This window comes from Xyrauchen texanus, chromosome 4, assembly GCF_025860055.1.
Source record: "Xyrauchen texanus isolate HMW12.3.18 chromosome 4, RBS_HiC_50CHRs, whole genome shotgun sequence".
Taxonomy (NCBI): domain Eukaryota; kingdom Metazoa; phylum Chordata; class Actinopteri; order Cypriniformes; family Catostomidae; genus Xyrauchen; species Xyrauchen texanus.
This window is the reverse complement of record NC_068279.1, coordinates 45,766,274-45,782,114: the sequence shown is the minus strand read 5'-3', so window position 1 is coordinate 45,782,114 and position 15,841 is coordinate 45,766,274. Positions and strand designations below refer to the sequence as shown.

At 37.8% G+C, this 15,841-nt stretch overlaps 2 protein-coding genes across 6 annotated transcripts in view; one reads left to right on the top strand and one right to left on the bottom strand.

Annotated features, from left to right (window-relative positions):
* The window catches only part of LOC127637647 (heterogeneous nuclear ribonucleoprotein K-like), a 34,393-nt gene extending 33,413 nt beyond the window's left edge, over nucleotides 1-980 (bottom strand). For all 4 annotated transcript variants that reach the window (XM_052118821.1, XM_052118839.1, XM_052118830.1 and 1 more), the window contains exon 1: nucleotides 907-980. The gene's annotated coding sequence lies outside the window, so the exon portion shown is untranslated. The remainder of the gene's footprint in view (nucleotides 1-906) is intronic.
* A 2,210-nt stretch (nucleotides 981-3,190) lies between these two features.
* LOC127634457 (BDNF/NT-3 growth factors receptor-like) overlaps nucleotides 3,191-15,841 on the top strand; it is a 40,809-nt gene continuing 28,158 nt past the window's right edge. For both annotated transcript variants that reach the window (XR_007969348.1, XM_052114037.1), the window contains exons 1-5: nucleotides 3,191-3,660; nucleotides 14,612-14,686; nucleotides 14,779-14,850; nucleotides 15,367-15,435; nucleotides 15,543-15,688. Coding sequence is in view for 1 of the 2 variants with exons in the window: in XM_052114037.1 (XP_051969997.1) it covers nucleotides 3,467-3,660; nucleotides 14,612-14,686; nucleotides 14,779-14,850; nucleotides 15,367-15,435; nucleotides 15,543-15,688 (556 nt within the window). In the remaining variant the exon portion in view is untranslated. The remainder of the gene's footprint in view (nucleotides 3,661-14,611; nucleotides 14,687-14,778; nucleotides 14,851-15,366; nucleotides 15,436-15,542; nucleotides 15,689-15,841) is intronic.

Here is a 15,841-nt window from a genome sequence, read left to right as displayed (position 1 = left end):
GTGACTCGCCAAAAATCATGTCCAACACAAGTACAAAAAAAAAAAAAAAAAAAATCATATTACTCGAGTACACTTTCTTTTGTTATTTATCGCTTTCCTGAAAGAATATCAAAATGTTCAGCTCTAATTTACTTTACCTGCAATTTTAACAAAAGCACGGAGTATAAACAATAAATGAATATTTGAGAACCAGCATGTTGTGCCAATTACCTGATATATTACTAAAAATATACCGGTCAGGCGAAAGGCAAAGTATAATTTCTCCCACTTACATGAACACAAACGAAGCCTCTCGTTAACTAGATTTGGCCTTGGTTATACATTAAAATGACTCGTTTAGGGCTCTGTCAAGGCCCACTGCTTTCAAAATGGTGCGCAGGTAGCACTTAGCCTGCTAGCGTTACAGTTACAGTAACCTGCCAGTATGAGCCATCATGAAAGATCAACACAACAGCATCCACTAAACTCCACAAGAGAAATACATCTGCATTTAGCGAACTATAACGACAGTTACCGCCTCAAAAATGACAGTAAACGAGCCCTTTCTTGTGGCAATCCTTCGGCACAAAATGGCTTGTTTTCAAGCGGACATCTCACGACGACACGAGGTTTTCTTCGTTTATTTGCTGCACTTATAAATAAGGAGCTTGTTTTAGTATTTAAGTCTCCGTTTTTTGTTAAATGCGAAAACAATGTGAAACCGCGGGATCGATGACTGTTGTTTCTCATCGTCAGGAAACTCTCCATTTTGAGAATTGCGCCTCTTGGCTAATTTACAGCACGGCAAAGACATGCAATGCCCTAATTAACGCTTGACACCACTGACATTTATTATTTCTGAAGCTAAATGTAAGAATTCAACCTAAAGTGTAATTATTATAATGTTTATCAAAATATTTCACAAACCTTAAGACTCCCCTCCCGTCACACCAATTTTCGCTCGAGGATTTTCTGCGCAATCTACCTTGACTTTATTTTAGGTTTACGTGCATTATTGAGTCCTGTGATTGGCTATAACGAAACTCAAACTCGCATTATCATTGGCTAGAAAAACTGTAAATATAAAATCTAAGAATCTAATTGGATAAAAGGCTGTCAGTCATGTCGGGTTGTTCCACCCTTTGTCTTTGGCTTCCATTAGTGGCTATCGCCATAGCAACTGAGAAGCGCTTTCGTGTCGTTGTTCTACGTTTAAAAGATTCGCAACAGACATAAAGAAATTAGATTTGTTTTTTTAATCATTTCCATAATTAATTGATTGGAGACACTGAATTTTTCAGTGATATTTGTGCGACATCTCATCTCATTCGCATCGAATTTGTCAAAACATACTAATGTAGGCCAATTACACTTTCTTAGCAAATGTATACGTAGTCGATATTATTTAGTTGTTGGATTCATTTCTATGATTAAATACTGGTTTAGTGGTGGGTATATTCCAAGCCCTTGACCTTTATGAATTATAGCACAGGTGGGACCAAGTCATTATTTTGTGTAAGTCTTAAGTCAAGCCCTTAGTCAAAACAGGCCTGTCCAAGTTAAGTCCCAAGTCAAAACAGGCCAGTCCCAAGCAGTAGCAGTTGTGTGTTCACTAGTAGGATTTTACATGGATTATGTCATTCATTCCTGTTCAAAATGCAATTACAGATATTTCTTATTAGTTGAAATTCCAAATACACACACATATCAACAATGCACTTCATAGTAACTATATCAAGTTCCAACTAGTGAAAATGCTTATTTTTGATATCTGTGAATATGTATCAACATGTTAGATGTGGTATTTCAGATATCAATGGATTGAAGGTATCAATAAATTGTAAAGTAATTATTGATATCTTAAGGAGCTTTCTTACAAACAGAGAGCTCTGTAATGAGAAATTCTCACAAGTAGAAATGTTGTACAGCTCTCTAATTTAAATATTACTTGTAAAAATTCAGCAATGCCATATACAGTATTTGCATCTAGAAGATTACCTTGCAATTACCTTCTAACTAGTAAAATTCGATACATTTTTAATAGTAACAATTGAATTGTAGAGCTCTCTAACTGGAAATCTTCCTAGTAAAAATTCAATTTAGAGCTCTGCGATTTTAATTTTAGTAGTATAGGCCTATGCATTGCTTATATAGAGAACTATATATATATATATATATATATATATATATATATATATATATATATATATATATATATAGGCTATATATATATATATATATATATATATATATATATATATATATATATATATATATATATATATATATATAAATTGATAAATTAAAATGAATCAAATTAATCAATATAGATACACAAAATTGTGTTACTCTTTTTTTCTTTCTTTCTTTTTTGTGTCTTTGTCGCCCTCTCCTGGAAAAATATCCCTAACATTGTATCAGCGATTTTACTCTTCTGTGCTGGAGACTCGTTTACTGATCCAGGAGAATATAAAACACAAAATGTTTATGAGTGGAATCTAGCGAATAAGTGTTAAAACTTGTCTTGCAAGATGAGACGTAGAAATCCAACCTTTACAGTCAAATGTGAGATTTATATGTGCACAATTTTCCGAACCCCTTCTAAAATCCTGACTTTAGGTAAACAAGACAAGCTGATAGCCTATTTTTCAAAGCTCTCTATTAATTTAGTCTCCTTTTACACATAGGCTATACTTCACCAGTATCGTGACCGGAATGTAAGACTAACATACCCAATAAAATATAAATAAACAGCCTGGCATTTTTGTTTAGAAATTATTTTTCTAGATGCTGCCCATCGTGTGCGTCAAACCGCACGTCACACTCCGGTAATAATGGCAATTCATGAAGTTATGGTTTTGTGGTATAAAAAAGAGCGCGCGGGAAACGCAACACATCCTCGCGTTCGAGACCAGCACTTATTGCAACGTGGAAATCATAATAATTGCTTAACATATTCAATATATCAACAAATTGCCTGTCAACGTAAATCTCCCTATTGACACCGCTGATGATCAATTATTGCCGATATCGCATCGGTGAGAGCATTTTAAACATGCCCCTCCACATGTAATTACAGCGATGGATAAGGGGAGATGCGGTCGGTGATCAATAGACGCTTGCAGGTACGCGCTGCTGCCTCTCCTCGCACGCGCGCACGCACACACGCACGCGCGCACACACACTCGCTTGTTCCGTCCCCAGCGCAGGATGTGAGGCGTTAGCATCAGCACCGCAGCCCGTGTCTGGAAGAAGCGAAATTAGCGCACAATTTTGGCGCCTCTAAAACATAGCGGTGCTAAAATTACACATTGTGTTATCACCTTTCTGCGGAGACAGGAGAAGGCCACTCCATGACAGTCTCGCCTCGCGCACAACGTCTTTGCGCATCACACAGCAACGGCGTCTCATCGCGGAATCGCTGAAATACTACAGGACGCTATTACACAACATTTGGGTTTTATTGCGTACGGGACAATAACCTGCTATGGTCGCAGGGGTTCATGGCATGGCTCTCTGGGGATTGTATGGGCTTTTATTCGGGCTGCTAAGGCTCGGCGCGGCTTGTCCTGTATCGTGCTCGTGCAATGCCTCGAGGATCTCGTGTATCGACCAAGAACCAGGAATCGAGGAATTCCCTGTTTTGGTGCCAGAGACTGACATGGAAAACATCACGGAAATGTAAGTGGAGTGCTTAAGTGAGGGATAAACATCTGTAGCCTACATACGAGTGATGAAAAGAGCGCGCGAGTGTTTGCGCGTTTATGAGTGAGTGTGCGTGCGCGCGATAAGTCTGGGGAGATTTGGCAATGTATTAAGGGCCGTTACATTGTAGATTGATACCTTTTGTATCCACAACCTTCACAGTTTCACCCACCGTCATATATGAAGAGTTTGCTATAATAATGCAGGGCGTAAAATGAACGTGAGCTCTTGACTCATATAGGCTAGCCTATCAAATAAACACCATGCAAATGCATCTTGTGGACATCAAACAGACATTTCGTGTCGTTTGTTTGTGCGTGTTATGTATTGTATGTGGATGTGGGTGTTTGTAAGGGGTGGGGGCCATATAGGCAATAAGTTGGCATGATAGCAAATCTAAAGGACCTCTCAGAGCATCATTTAGTGGGCTGCTGAATCACCTTAGCAGACTTTCTCTTAATATTGCTGGCAGAATAGGAATTATAAGACGTTACACAAGTAAAATGTATCAAATGCCCACATAAAGCAATTCGATACGGATCGGTGGCGATACCGCGTCCGGTTCATAGAGGTGTATCACTCAGTGCTTGCATTAGGCACCACTGAAAGACGAGTCGACTCGAGAGACCGTCAAATGATTCACGCGGCACGGTCCTGAAGGGGAAAAACCGTGCGTTTAGGCCTGAAATGATGAATGCGTCACAGCTGTTTTCTGAAATCACTGCCGACTTAACGCATAATTGAGCGTCAGTTGGTGTAACGTTAATTGTTGTGTATGGTATAGTTGGGGAGTAGTCTACGCAAACATGTCACTCCGTTTCCACGACAACGGCGCAGCGGACTCACTCCATCAGCGCGCGCTGTAGTGAAATCATGGCTTTTTACCATGCATTGCAAACCGATATTAATGTGTTAGTAAAGGCGCTAGTTTGATAACGGAGATGTGAAATGACGGTGCGACATATTTAAGATGTTTTCAGAAAACATAGTTTATAGCCTACTAATATTCTAATAACCTATTTGTCTGTTTTTTTTTTTTGTTTTGTTTTTTTTATCCGCGATAATCCTATATTCTATATAATCATATATTTTTAGTTTACATGCCCATATTCATTGGAAATAAAATTGAACATTTTACACAGATAATATTACTGAAACTTGAATGTTACTCATAAAGAATTAGGCTATACCCAGTTGTGTAGAAGTTTCTGAAGAGGTGGGCATACTGTGAATTTATGAAAGACCCCCCATTAAAATAAAATAAATAAATACAATAATAATAATAATAATAATAATAACTCAATCTCTAAAATTCATATATGTATATTTATATACAGTACTTGTGTAAAAATTGTAAGAATGAAAAAAAAAATCATTAGAATAATGGCTTTTGTAGTTATAGTCCCACATAAACTTACAAAATGTTTATCAGGGTAAGAGTCATGGTATGGTAACTTGATGTTAAATAAGTATTTAAATTAATAGGTGTCATTAATGTTCCTTTTAATGTCCCACCCCTTACTAAAACCAAAATTATTATTGTTGAGCAAATATCCAATCACGTCTGAAATTAACATTCTGATGGTGGATCAGCTCAGTCGGACTGTCTCTTCCCTGTGACATCAGTTGCACTCCTGCTGCTCCATACGCATTTAGAGAGAATCTGTATATATATATATATATATATATATATATATATATATATATATATATATATATATATATATACAGGTATATATATATACAGCAAACACAAAAATGCCACAACACAACAAAATTAAGCCACAACACAGCAAAAAAGCCAAAAGCCACAATACAGCGAAAAGCCACAACACAACAAAATTAAGCTTCAACACAACAAAATGAACCCACATCACAACAAAAAACCCACAACAAAAAAGTCACAATACAACAAAATGAACCCACAACACAACAAAATTAAGCCACAACACAACAAAAACCCACAACAAAAAGTCACAATACAACAAAATTAAGCCACAACACAGCAAAAAAGCCACAATACAGCGAAAAGCCACAACACAACAAAATGAACCGACAACACAACAAAAAACCCACAACAAAAAAGTCACAACACAACAAAATTAAGACACAACACAACAAAATTGACCCACAACACAACAAAATGTATCCACAACACAACAAAAAAGCCACAACACAACAAAATGTACCCACAACACAACAAAAAAGCCACAACACAACAAAAAAGCCAAAACACAACAAAATGTATGCGTAACACAACAAAAAAGCCACAACACAACAAAATGTATCCACAACACAACAAAAAAGCCACAACACAACAAAATGTATCCACAACACAACAAAAAAGCCACAACACAACAAAATGTATCCACAACACAACAAAAAAGCCACAACACAACAAAATTGACCCACAACACAACAAAAAAGCCAGAACACAACAAAATGTATCCACAACACAACAAAAAAGCCACAACACAACAAAATGTATCCACAACACAACAAAAAAGCCACAACACAACAAAATGTATCCACAACACAACAAAAAAGCCACAACACAACAAAATGTATCCACAACACAACAAAAAAGCCACAACACAACAAAATTGACCCACAACACAACAAAAAAGCCACAACACAACAAAATTGACCCACAACACAACAAAAAAGCCAGAACACAACAAAATGTATCCACAACACAACAAAAAAGCCACAACACAACAAAATGTATCCACAACACAACAAAAAAGCCACAACACAACAAAATGTATCCACAACACAACAAAAAAGCCACAACACAACAAAATGTATCCACAACACAACAAAAAAGCCACAACACAACAAAATTGACCCACAACACAACAAAAAAGCCAAAACACAACAAAATGTATCCAAAACACAACAAAAAAGCCACAACACAACAAAATGTATCCACAACACAACAAAAAAGCCACAACACAACAAAATTGACCCACAACACAACAAAAAAGCCACAACACAACAAAATGTATCCACAACACAACAAAAAAGCCACAACACAACAAAATTGACCCACAACACAACAAAAAAGCCAAAACACAACAAAATGTATCCACAACACAACAAAAAAGCTACAACACAACAAAATTGACCCACAACACAACAAAAAAGCCACAACACAACAAAATGTATCCACAACACAACAAAAAAGCCACAACACAACAAAATGTATCCACAACACAACAAAAAAGCCACAACACAACAAAAAACCCACAACACAACAAAAAAGCCAAAACACAACAAAATGTATCCACAACACAACAAAAAAGCCACAACACAACAAAATGTATCCACAACACAACAAAAAAAGCCAAAACACAACCAAATGTATCCACAACACAACAAAAAAGCCAAAACACAACAAAATGTATCCACAACCCAACAAAAAAGCCACAACACAAAAAAAGCCACAACACAACTAAATTAACCCACACACAGCGAAAAAGTCACAACACACGCAAATTAAGCCACAACACAACAAAATTGACCAACAACACAGCGAAAAAGCCACAACACACCAAAATTAAGCCACAACACACTCAAATTAAGCCACAACACAATAAAATTAAGCCACAACACATTAAGCTACAACACACCAAAATTAAGCCACAACACACTAAAATTAAGCCAAAACACACCAAAATTAAGCCACAACACACTCAAATTAAGCCACAACACAACAAAATTGACCCACAACAAAGCAAAAAAGCCACAACACAACAAAATTGACCCACAACAAAGCAAAAAAGCCACAACACAACAAAATTAACCCACACACAACAAAAAAGCCACAACACAACAAAAAACCCACAACACAACAAAAATGCCACAATACAACAAAATGTATCCACAACACAACAAAAAAGCCACAACACAACAAAATGTATCCACAACACAACAAAAAAAGCCAAAACACAACAAAAAACCCACAACAAAGCAAAAAAGCCACAACACAACAAAATTAACCCACACACAACAAAAAAGCCACAACACAACAAAAAACCCACAACACAACAAAAAAGCCAAAACACAACAAAATGTATCCACAACACAACAAAAAAGCCACAACACAACAAAATGTATCCACAACACAACAAAAAAAGCCAAAACACAACCAAATGTATCCACAACACAACAAAAAATCCAAAACACAACAAAATGTATCCACAACCCAACAAAAAAGCTACAACGCAAATTAAGCCACAACACAACAAAATTGACCAACAACACAGCGAAAAAGCCACAACACACCAAAATTAAGCCACAACACAACAAAATTAAGCCACAACACACTCAAATTAAGCCACAACACAATAAAATTAAGCCACAACACATTAAGCTACAACACACCAAAATTAAGCCACAACACACTAAAATTAAGCCACAACACACCAAAATTAAGCCACAACACACTCAAATTAAGCCACAACACAACAAAATTGACCCACAACAAAGCAAAAAAGCCACAACACAACAAAATTGACCCACACACAACAAAAAAGCCACAACACAACAAAATTAACCCATACACAGCGAAAAAGCTGCAACACAACAAAAATGCCACAACACAACAAAATTAAGCCACAACACAACAAAATTGATCCACAACAAAGCAAAAAAGCCACAACAGAACAAAATTTTGCCACTACACAATCAAATTAAGCCACAACACAACAAAATTGACCCACAACAGAACAAAATTAACCAACAACACAGCGAAAAAGACATAACACACCAAAAAACCCACAACACAACAAAATTAAGCCACAAACACTCAAATTAAGACACAACACAACAAAATTGACCCACAACAAAGCGAAAAAGCCACAACACAACAAAATTAACCCACAACACAGCGAAAAAGAAATAACACACCAAAAAACCCACAACACAACAAAATTGACCCACAACAAAGCATAAAAGCCACAACACAATAAACTTAACCAACAACACAGCGAAAAAGCCACAACAGAACACAATTTAGCCACTACACAATCAAATTAAGACACAACAGAACTAAACTGACCCACAACAAAGCGAAAAAGCCACAAAACAACAAAATTAACCCACAACACAGCGAAAAAGACATAACACACCAAAAAACCCACAACACAACAAAATTAAGACACAAACACTCAAATTAAGCCACAACACAACAAAACTGACCCACAACAAAGCGAAAAAGCCACAACACAACAAAATTAACCAACAACAACGCGAAAAAGCCACAACAGAACACAATTTAGCCACTACACAATCAAATTAAGACACAACACAACAAAATTGACCCACAACAAAGCGAAAAAGCCACAACACAACAAAATGTATGCGTAACACAACAAAAAAGCCACAACACAACAAAATTGACCCACAACAAAGCGAAAAAGTCACAACACAACAAAATGTACCCGCAACGCAACAAAACGCCACAACACAACAAAATTAAGCCACAACACAACAAAATTGACCCATAACAAAGTGAAAAAGCCACAACACAACAAAATGTATGCACAACACAACAAAAAAGCCACAACACAACAAAATGAACCCACAACACAGCGAAAAAAACATAACACACTAAAAATCCCACAACAAAATTAAACCACAACACACTCAAATTAAGCCACAACACAACAAAATTGACCAACAACAAAGCGAAAAAGCCACAACAGAACAAAATTTAGCCACTACACAATCAAATTAAGCCACAAAACAGCAAAAGCCACAACACAACAAAATTGACCCACAACAGAACAAAATTAACCTACAACACAGCGAAAAAGACATAACACACCAAAAAAGCCACAACACAACCAACCAACAACCCAGCGAAAGAGACATAACACACCAAAAAAAAAAAGCGAAAAAGCCACAACAGAACACAATTTAGCCACTACACAATCAAATTAAGACACAACAGAACTAAACTGACCCACAACAAAGCGAAAAAGCCACAAAACAACAAAATTAACCCACAACACAGCGAAAAAGACATAACACACCAAAAAACCCACAACACAACAAAATTAAGCCACAAACACTCAAATTAAGACACAACACAAACAAATTGACCCACAACAAAGCGAAAAAGCCACAACACAACAAAATTAACCCACAACACAGCGAAAAAGATATAACACACTAAAAATCCCACAACAAAATTAAATCACAACACACTCAAATTAAGCCACAACACAACAAAATTGACCAACAACAAAGCGAAAAAGCCACAACAGAACAAAATTTAGCCACTACACAATCAAATTAAGCCACAAAACAGCAAAAGCCACAACACAACAAAATTGACCCACAACAGAACAAAATTAACCAACAACCCAGCGAAAGAGACATAACACACCAAAAAACCCACAACACAACAAAATTAAGCCACAAACACTCAAATTAAGACACAACACAACCAAATTGACCCACAACAAAGCGAAAAAGCCACAACACAACAAAATTAACCCACAACACAGCGAAAAAGACATAACATACCAAAAAACCCACAACACAAAAAAATTAAGCCACAAACACTCAAATTAAGCCACAACACAACAAAATTGACCCACAACAAAGCGAAAAAGCCACAACACAACAAACTTAACCAACAACACAGCGAAAAAGCCACAACAGAACACAATTTAGCTACTACACAATCAAATTAAGACACAACACAACAAGATTGACCCACAACAAAGCGAAAAAGCCACAACAGAACACAATTTAGCCACTACACAATCAAATTAAGACACAACACAACAAAATTGACCCACAACAAAGCGAAAAAGCCACAACACAACAAAATTAACCTACAGCACAGCGAAAAAGACATAACACACCAAAGACATATGCATCCGCATACTCAACTACCTTGACGACTGGATCATCCTGGCCCACTTTCAAGAGTTACTATGCGCCCACAGGGACCAGGTGCTCAGGCACCTCAGCCGTCTAGGGCTTCAGGTCAACTGGGAAAAGAGCAAGCTCGACCTGGTTCAGAGCATCTCTTTTCTCGGCATGGAGTTAGACTCAGTCTCAAGGACAGCGCACCAACGAGCGCGCTCAGTCAGTGCTCAGGTGCCTCGCTCTCTTCGAGCCCGGCACAGCGATTCCTCTTAAATAATTCCAGAGGCTCATGGGGTATATGGCATCCTCAGCCGTGGTCACACTGCTTGGGTTGATGCACATGAGAACGCTACAGCACTGGCTGCGCAAGTACGCATTTCCCCCAGTGAGCCTTCTTGCATAGGTGCTGTGCAAGATCAGGGAGGACAAGGAACAGGTCATCCTGGTGGCCCCCCTACTGGCCCACCCGCACCTTGTTGTCGGATCTCACGCTCCTTGCGACAGCCCCTCCCTGAAAAATTCCCCTGAGGAAGGACCTTCTTTCTCAGGGACGGGGCACCCTCTGGCATCCGCACCCAGACCTCTGGAACCTCCACGACTGGCCCCTGGACCGGATGCGGGAGATCTAGTGTATCTACCACCTGCTGTCGTAGACATGATCAACCAAGCCAAAGCTCCCTCCACCAGGCAACTCTACTCCCTAAAGTGACTCTTGTTCGCAAATTGGTGTTCTTCCCGGGCCGAGGACCCACAGAGATGCGCAGTTCGGTCAGTGCTTCTATTCCTGCAAGAGGCTGGAGGGGAGGCTCGGCCTAGCCTGTTCCCCTCTTGGGATCTCTCAGTGGTCCTCTCGGGTCTTCAGAGACCCCCCTTCGAACCGCTTGATTCAGTCGAGCTCAAGGCCCTCTCCCTGAAGACGGCCCTCCTGATCGCGTTAGCCTCCATCAAGAGCGTTGGAGACCTGCAAGAGTTCTCTGTCAGCGACAACTGCCTGGAGTTCGGTCCGGCGCTTTCTCACGTTATCCTGAGACCCCGACCGGGCTACGTGCCCAAGGTTCCTACGATCCCTTTCAGGGACCAGGTCGTGAACTTGCAAGAGCTGCCTCGGGAGGAGGCAAACCCAGCCCTTTCGTTGCTATGTCCGGTGCGTGCTTTGCGTACCTATTTGGACCGCACGCAGAGCTTTAGATGTTCTGAGCAGCTCTTTGTCTGCTTTGGCGGATGGCGGAAAGGGAACACGTCTCCAAACAGAGGTTAGCCCACTGGGTCATTGATGCTATTGCCTTAGCCTATCACACCCAGGCCATGCCCGCCCCCTTGCAGGTTCGAGCACACTCTACTAGAAGTGTGGCATACTCGTGGGCACTGAGCCATGGCACCTCCCTTGCAGACATCTGCAGAGCAGCGGACTGGGAAACACCCAATACCTTTGCCAGGTTTTACAATCTGAGGGTTGATTCGGTCTCGTCCCGTGTTCTGTCAGGTCCGAGCCAGTAGAACTCGTAACGCGGCACAACCGATTGGGTGTTCCACTTGCACCTTGCGCCCTTCACCAAGTTGATCCAGTGCGCCTTCTGTCCCAGGTCAGCCACTGAGTGTCGCTGCCTGGATGTTTCTCCTCCCTAGCCCTCTGGCCCACGAATTCAGTGGAGCAATTTGCGGCCAGACCCACTACGAGTCTCAAATGCTCTGTACTGGGGTCGGGCTCCACAGGCATAGTTCCCTCTTCAGGCTAACTCCCTGTGATGTATTTTCTGCGGTACGGTCCCCCTTGTCAGCGGACCCGCATTTCACCCGGGCAGCCCCTTTATACCCTTATGTCCGGGGCGGGGCATGCAAATTCTGTCTGTCAACTTGACATTGGCCTTATCTCAGGTTCAGAGGTATGATTCGGCATCCAAGGAAGACCCCCTGTGTCACTTAATTCGACACAACGTCTCGTTCCCTCCCTCGGGGAACGGAGGTTATGACAGTAACCATGACGTTTAATTTCATTGTGTTTTGGTTTATTCCCTTGTGTTGTGGCTTAAATTCATTGTAATTTGATTGAATTTCTATGGTTTGTGGTTTTAATTTAATTATGATGTGGTTTAATATCATTGTGTTGTGGTTTAATTTCATTGTGTTGTGGGTTAATTTAATTGTAATTTGATTTAATTTCAATGTGTTGTGGTTTTATTTCATTGTATTGTGGTTTAATTTCAATGTGTTGTGGTTTAATTTCTTTGTGCTCTGGTTTAATTTAATTGTGTTGTGGTTTAATTTAATTGTATTGTGGTTTAATTTCATTGTATTTTGGTTTAATTTCAATGTGTTGTGGTTTAATTTCTTTGTTCTCTGGTTTAATTTCATTGTGTTGTGGTTTAATTTCATTGTATTGTGGTTTAATTTAATTGTGTTGTGGTTTAATTGCATTGTGCTTTGGTAAAAAAAAATTGTGTTGTGGGTTAATTTAACTGTCATTTGATTTAATTTCAATGTGTTGTGGTTTAATTAAATTATGATTTGTTTTAATTTCATTGTGTTGTGGTTTAAATCCATTGTGTCGTGGTTTAATTTCATGGTGCTGTTGTTTAATTTCATTGTGTTGTGGTTTAATTTCATTGTGTTGTGGTTTAATTTCATTGTGTTTTGGTTTAATTTCATTGTGTTGTGGATTAATTTTATTGTGTTGTGGGTTAATTTCATTGTGTTGTGGTTTAATTTCATTGTGTTTTGGTTTAATTTCATTGTGTTGTGGATTAATTTTATTGTGTTGTGGGTTAATTTAATTGTAATTTGGTTTAATTTCATTGTGTTGTGGATTAATTTTATTGTGTTGTGGGTTAATTTAATTGTAATTTGGTTTAATTTCATTGTGTTGTGGATTAATTTTATTGTGTTGTGGGTTAATTTAATTGTAATTTGGTTTAATTTCATTGTGTTGTGGTTTAATTTCATTGTGCTGTTGTTAATTTCATTGTGTTGTGGTTTAATTTCATTGTGTTGTGGGTTAATTTAATTGTAATTTGGTTTAATTTCATTGTGTTGTGGTTTAATTACAATGTGTTTTGGTTTAATTTCATCGTGTTGTGGATTAAATTAATTGTAATTTGGTTTAATTTCATTGTGTTGTGGTTTAATTACATTGTGTTTTGGTTTAATTTCATCGTGTTGTGGATTAAATTAATTGTAATTTGAATGAATTTCAATGTTTGTGGTTTAATTTCATTATGATGTGGTTTAATGTAATTAAATAATAAGACATGGTTGTTTTGATGACATACTGTATTTCTTTTTTTTTTAAGAGGTGGCAAGGGGGATATATGATATAGATTACAGTAAACACAATGGGGCAATAGTTATAGGACAAAATGTGTCAAATTACTGTATGCAAATACGTTTTCAAAAGATGCTTTTTTATATAAACAAATAAAGATAATGCTTTTTAAAAATAACCACTTCACAAAAGATTGTGCCATCTCCTGTTCATTTCGATTATATTTGTATTTCATAACATCTCATGTATTCAATAGACAAACAAATCTCCATTGTGATTGGATCAGTCAATGTGAACCCATTTTGAACATTCTTCATAACAAAGAAGAAACTAATTGTTTTAATAAAAATGAACAGTTTTACCATGCAGGCCGTTTAGTCCCGTTACACAAAGTACCATGTTATTATCATTGTATGCCTGATTATTTGTTAGGCATAGTCAAATTAAATAGTTTGTTATTTGACAGTCCTTATGTAACTAAAAAAGTACTATTTTATTACAATATTTTCAGACATGTATGCTATTTTTTAAGTTTCTTTGAATACCATTATATGAATAAATTAATCTTTCAGTTGGTATATATCAAAGTACCATGGTGTTGCCATGTTATTTGTGGACGTACCATTGTAATATTTTTTGTAGCATTCTTTGAAGTTCCTTAGAGTACCATGGCATATACACTGTATGTTTATCTGTCAGTAACATGATACTGTATATATCAATATCAACACCTTTTTACCCCATAGTACTTTTTGTAAGGGTATTCATTTTTCCTTTCGACAGATACATCTCAAATCAAAAAAAGCTATTGACAATTAATGAGGACCATATGAAGTTCTACTCAAATCTCAGGAATTTGTGAGTATTTTATATTTTAAGGGTATATAAAGTATTAAAGTCAACTTATAGACCAGCAGCACTTATTTGCTGTAAACTTTTGCCTCTCACAGAACAGTGACCAATACTCACCTGACATCTGTATCTACGATGGCCTTCTTCAACAATTCCAAACTTCAATATCTGTGAGTTTTCTTTTTCATACTACATTGAAACTAAATGATTTTCACCCAAAATTACAATTCAGTCATTATTTACTCATCCTTGTGTTGTTCCAATGCTGTATGATTTTCCTTCTTCGGTTGAACACAAAAGGAGATGTTAGAAAGAATGTTAGCCTCAGTCACCATTCACATTCATTGCATCTTTTTTTTCCATGCAATGAAAATTAATAGTGATTAAGGGTTTCAGTCTCTAACATTCTGGCCAACATTTCCTTCTGTGTTGCTAGGACGACGAATGTCATTTATTCAAGATGTGCACGGATAGTCAATATTCCGTTAACCACGCGATGTACCACAATTCGAATACCAGAATCACTATTAAGTTATTCTAGACATGCAATAGAGGTCTTCTACCCGACCCAAAGTCAATGATTTCTGACAAACCTTTGGGTTTTCTGGCCGGGTTTGGGAGTTAGGGGCTATTGTGTTGTCTGCATTGCAAATAAGTTTTTCTTGTTTTCTATTCTCTATCTATAGGAATCTCAGAGACAATAATTTATCAACACTATCGTGGATGGCGATTCGAAATTCAAACATGTCAACTTTGTAAGATCTATTCAATACAAGAACTTTATTTATGTACAGTATGCTGTTTGTCCAGCATGTAAGCATACATGTCAACAGTCAAACTGACTGTTTTTTGTTTGCTTTAGGTTGCTGTCTGGGAACCCTTTGCAATGTATATGTGAGAACATCTGGATTAAACTGTGGTTGGATGACAGTGAGAGAGAGGGGCTGCAATGTCTACAGGAAGGAGGAAGAGCAAACGCCCTCATCAGACTCACTCTTCCTTCATGCAGTAATTAAACTATAGTATATGATGTTCAATGCGCAGATAAGCTTCACATGTTAGCGGTAAAACATAATAGAAGTACTGGAATAGTGCACCCAAAAATGACAATCCTGTCATTATTTACCTCTAATTAGGGGTGGGTAAAAATATTGATTTTCT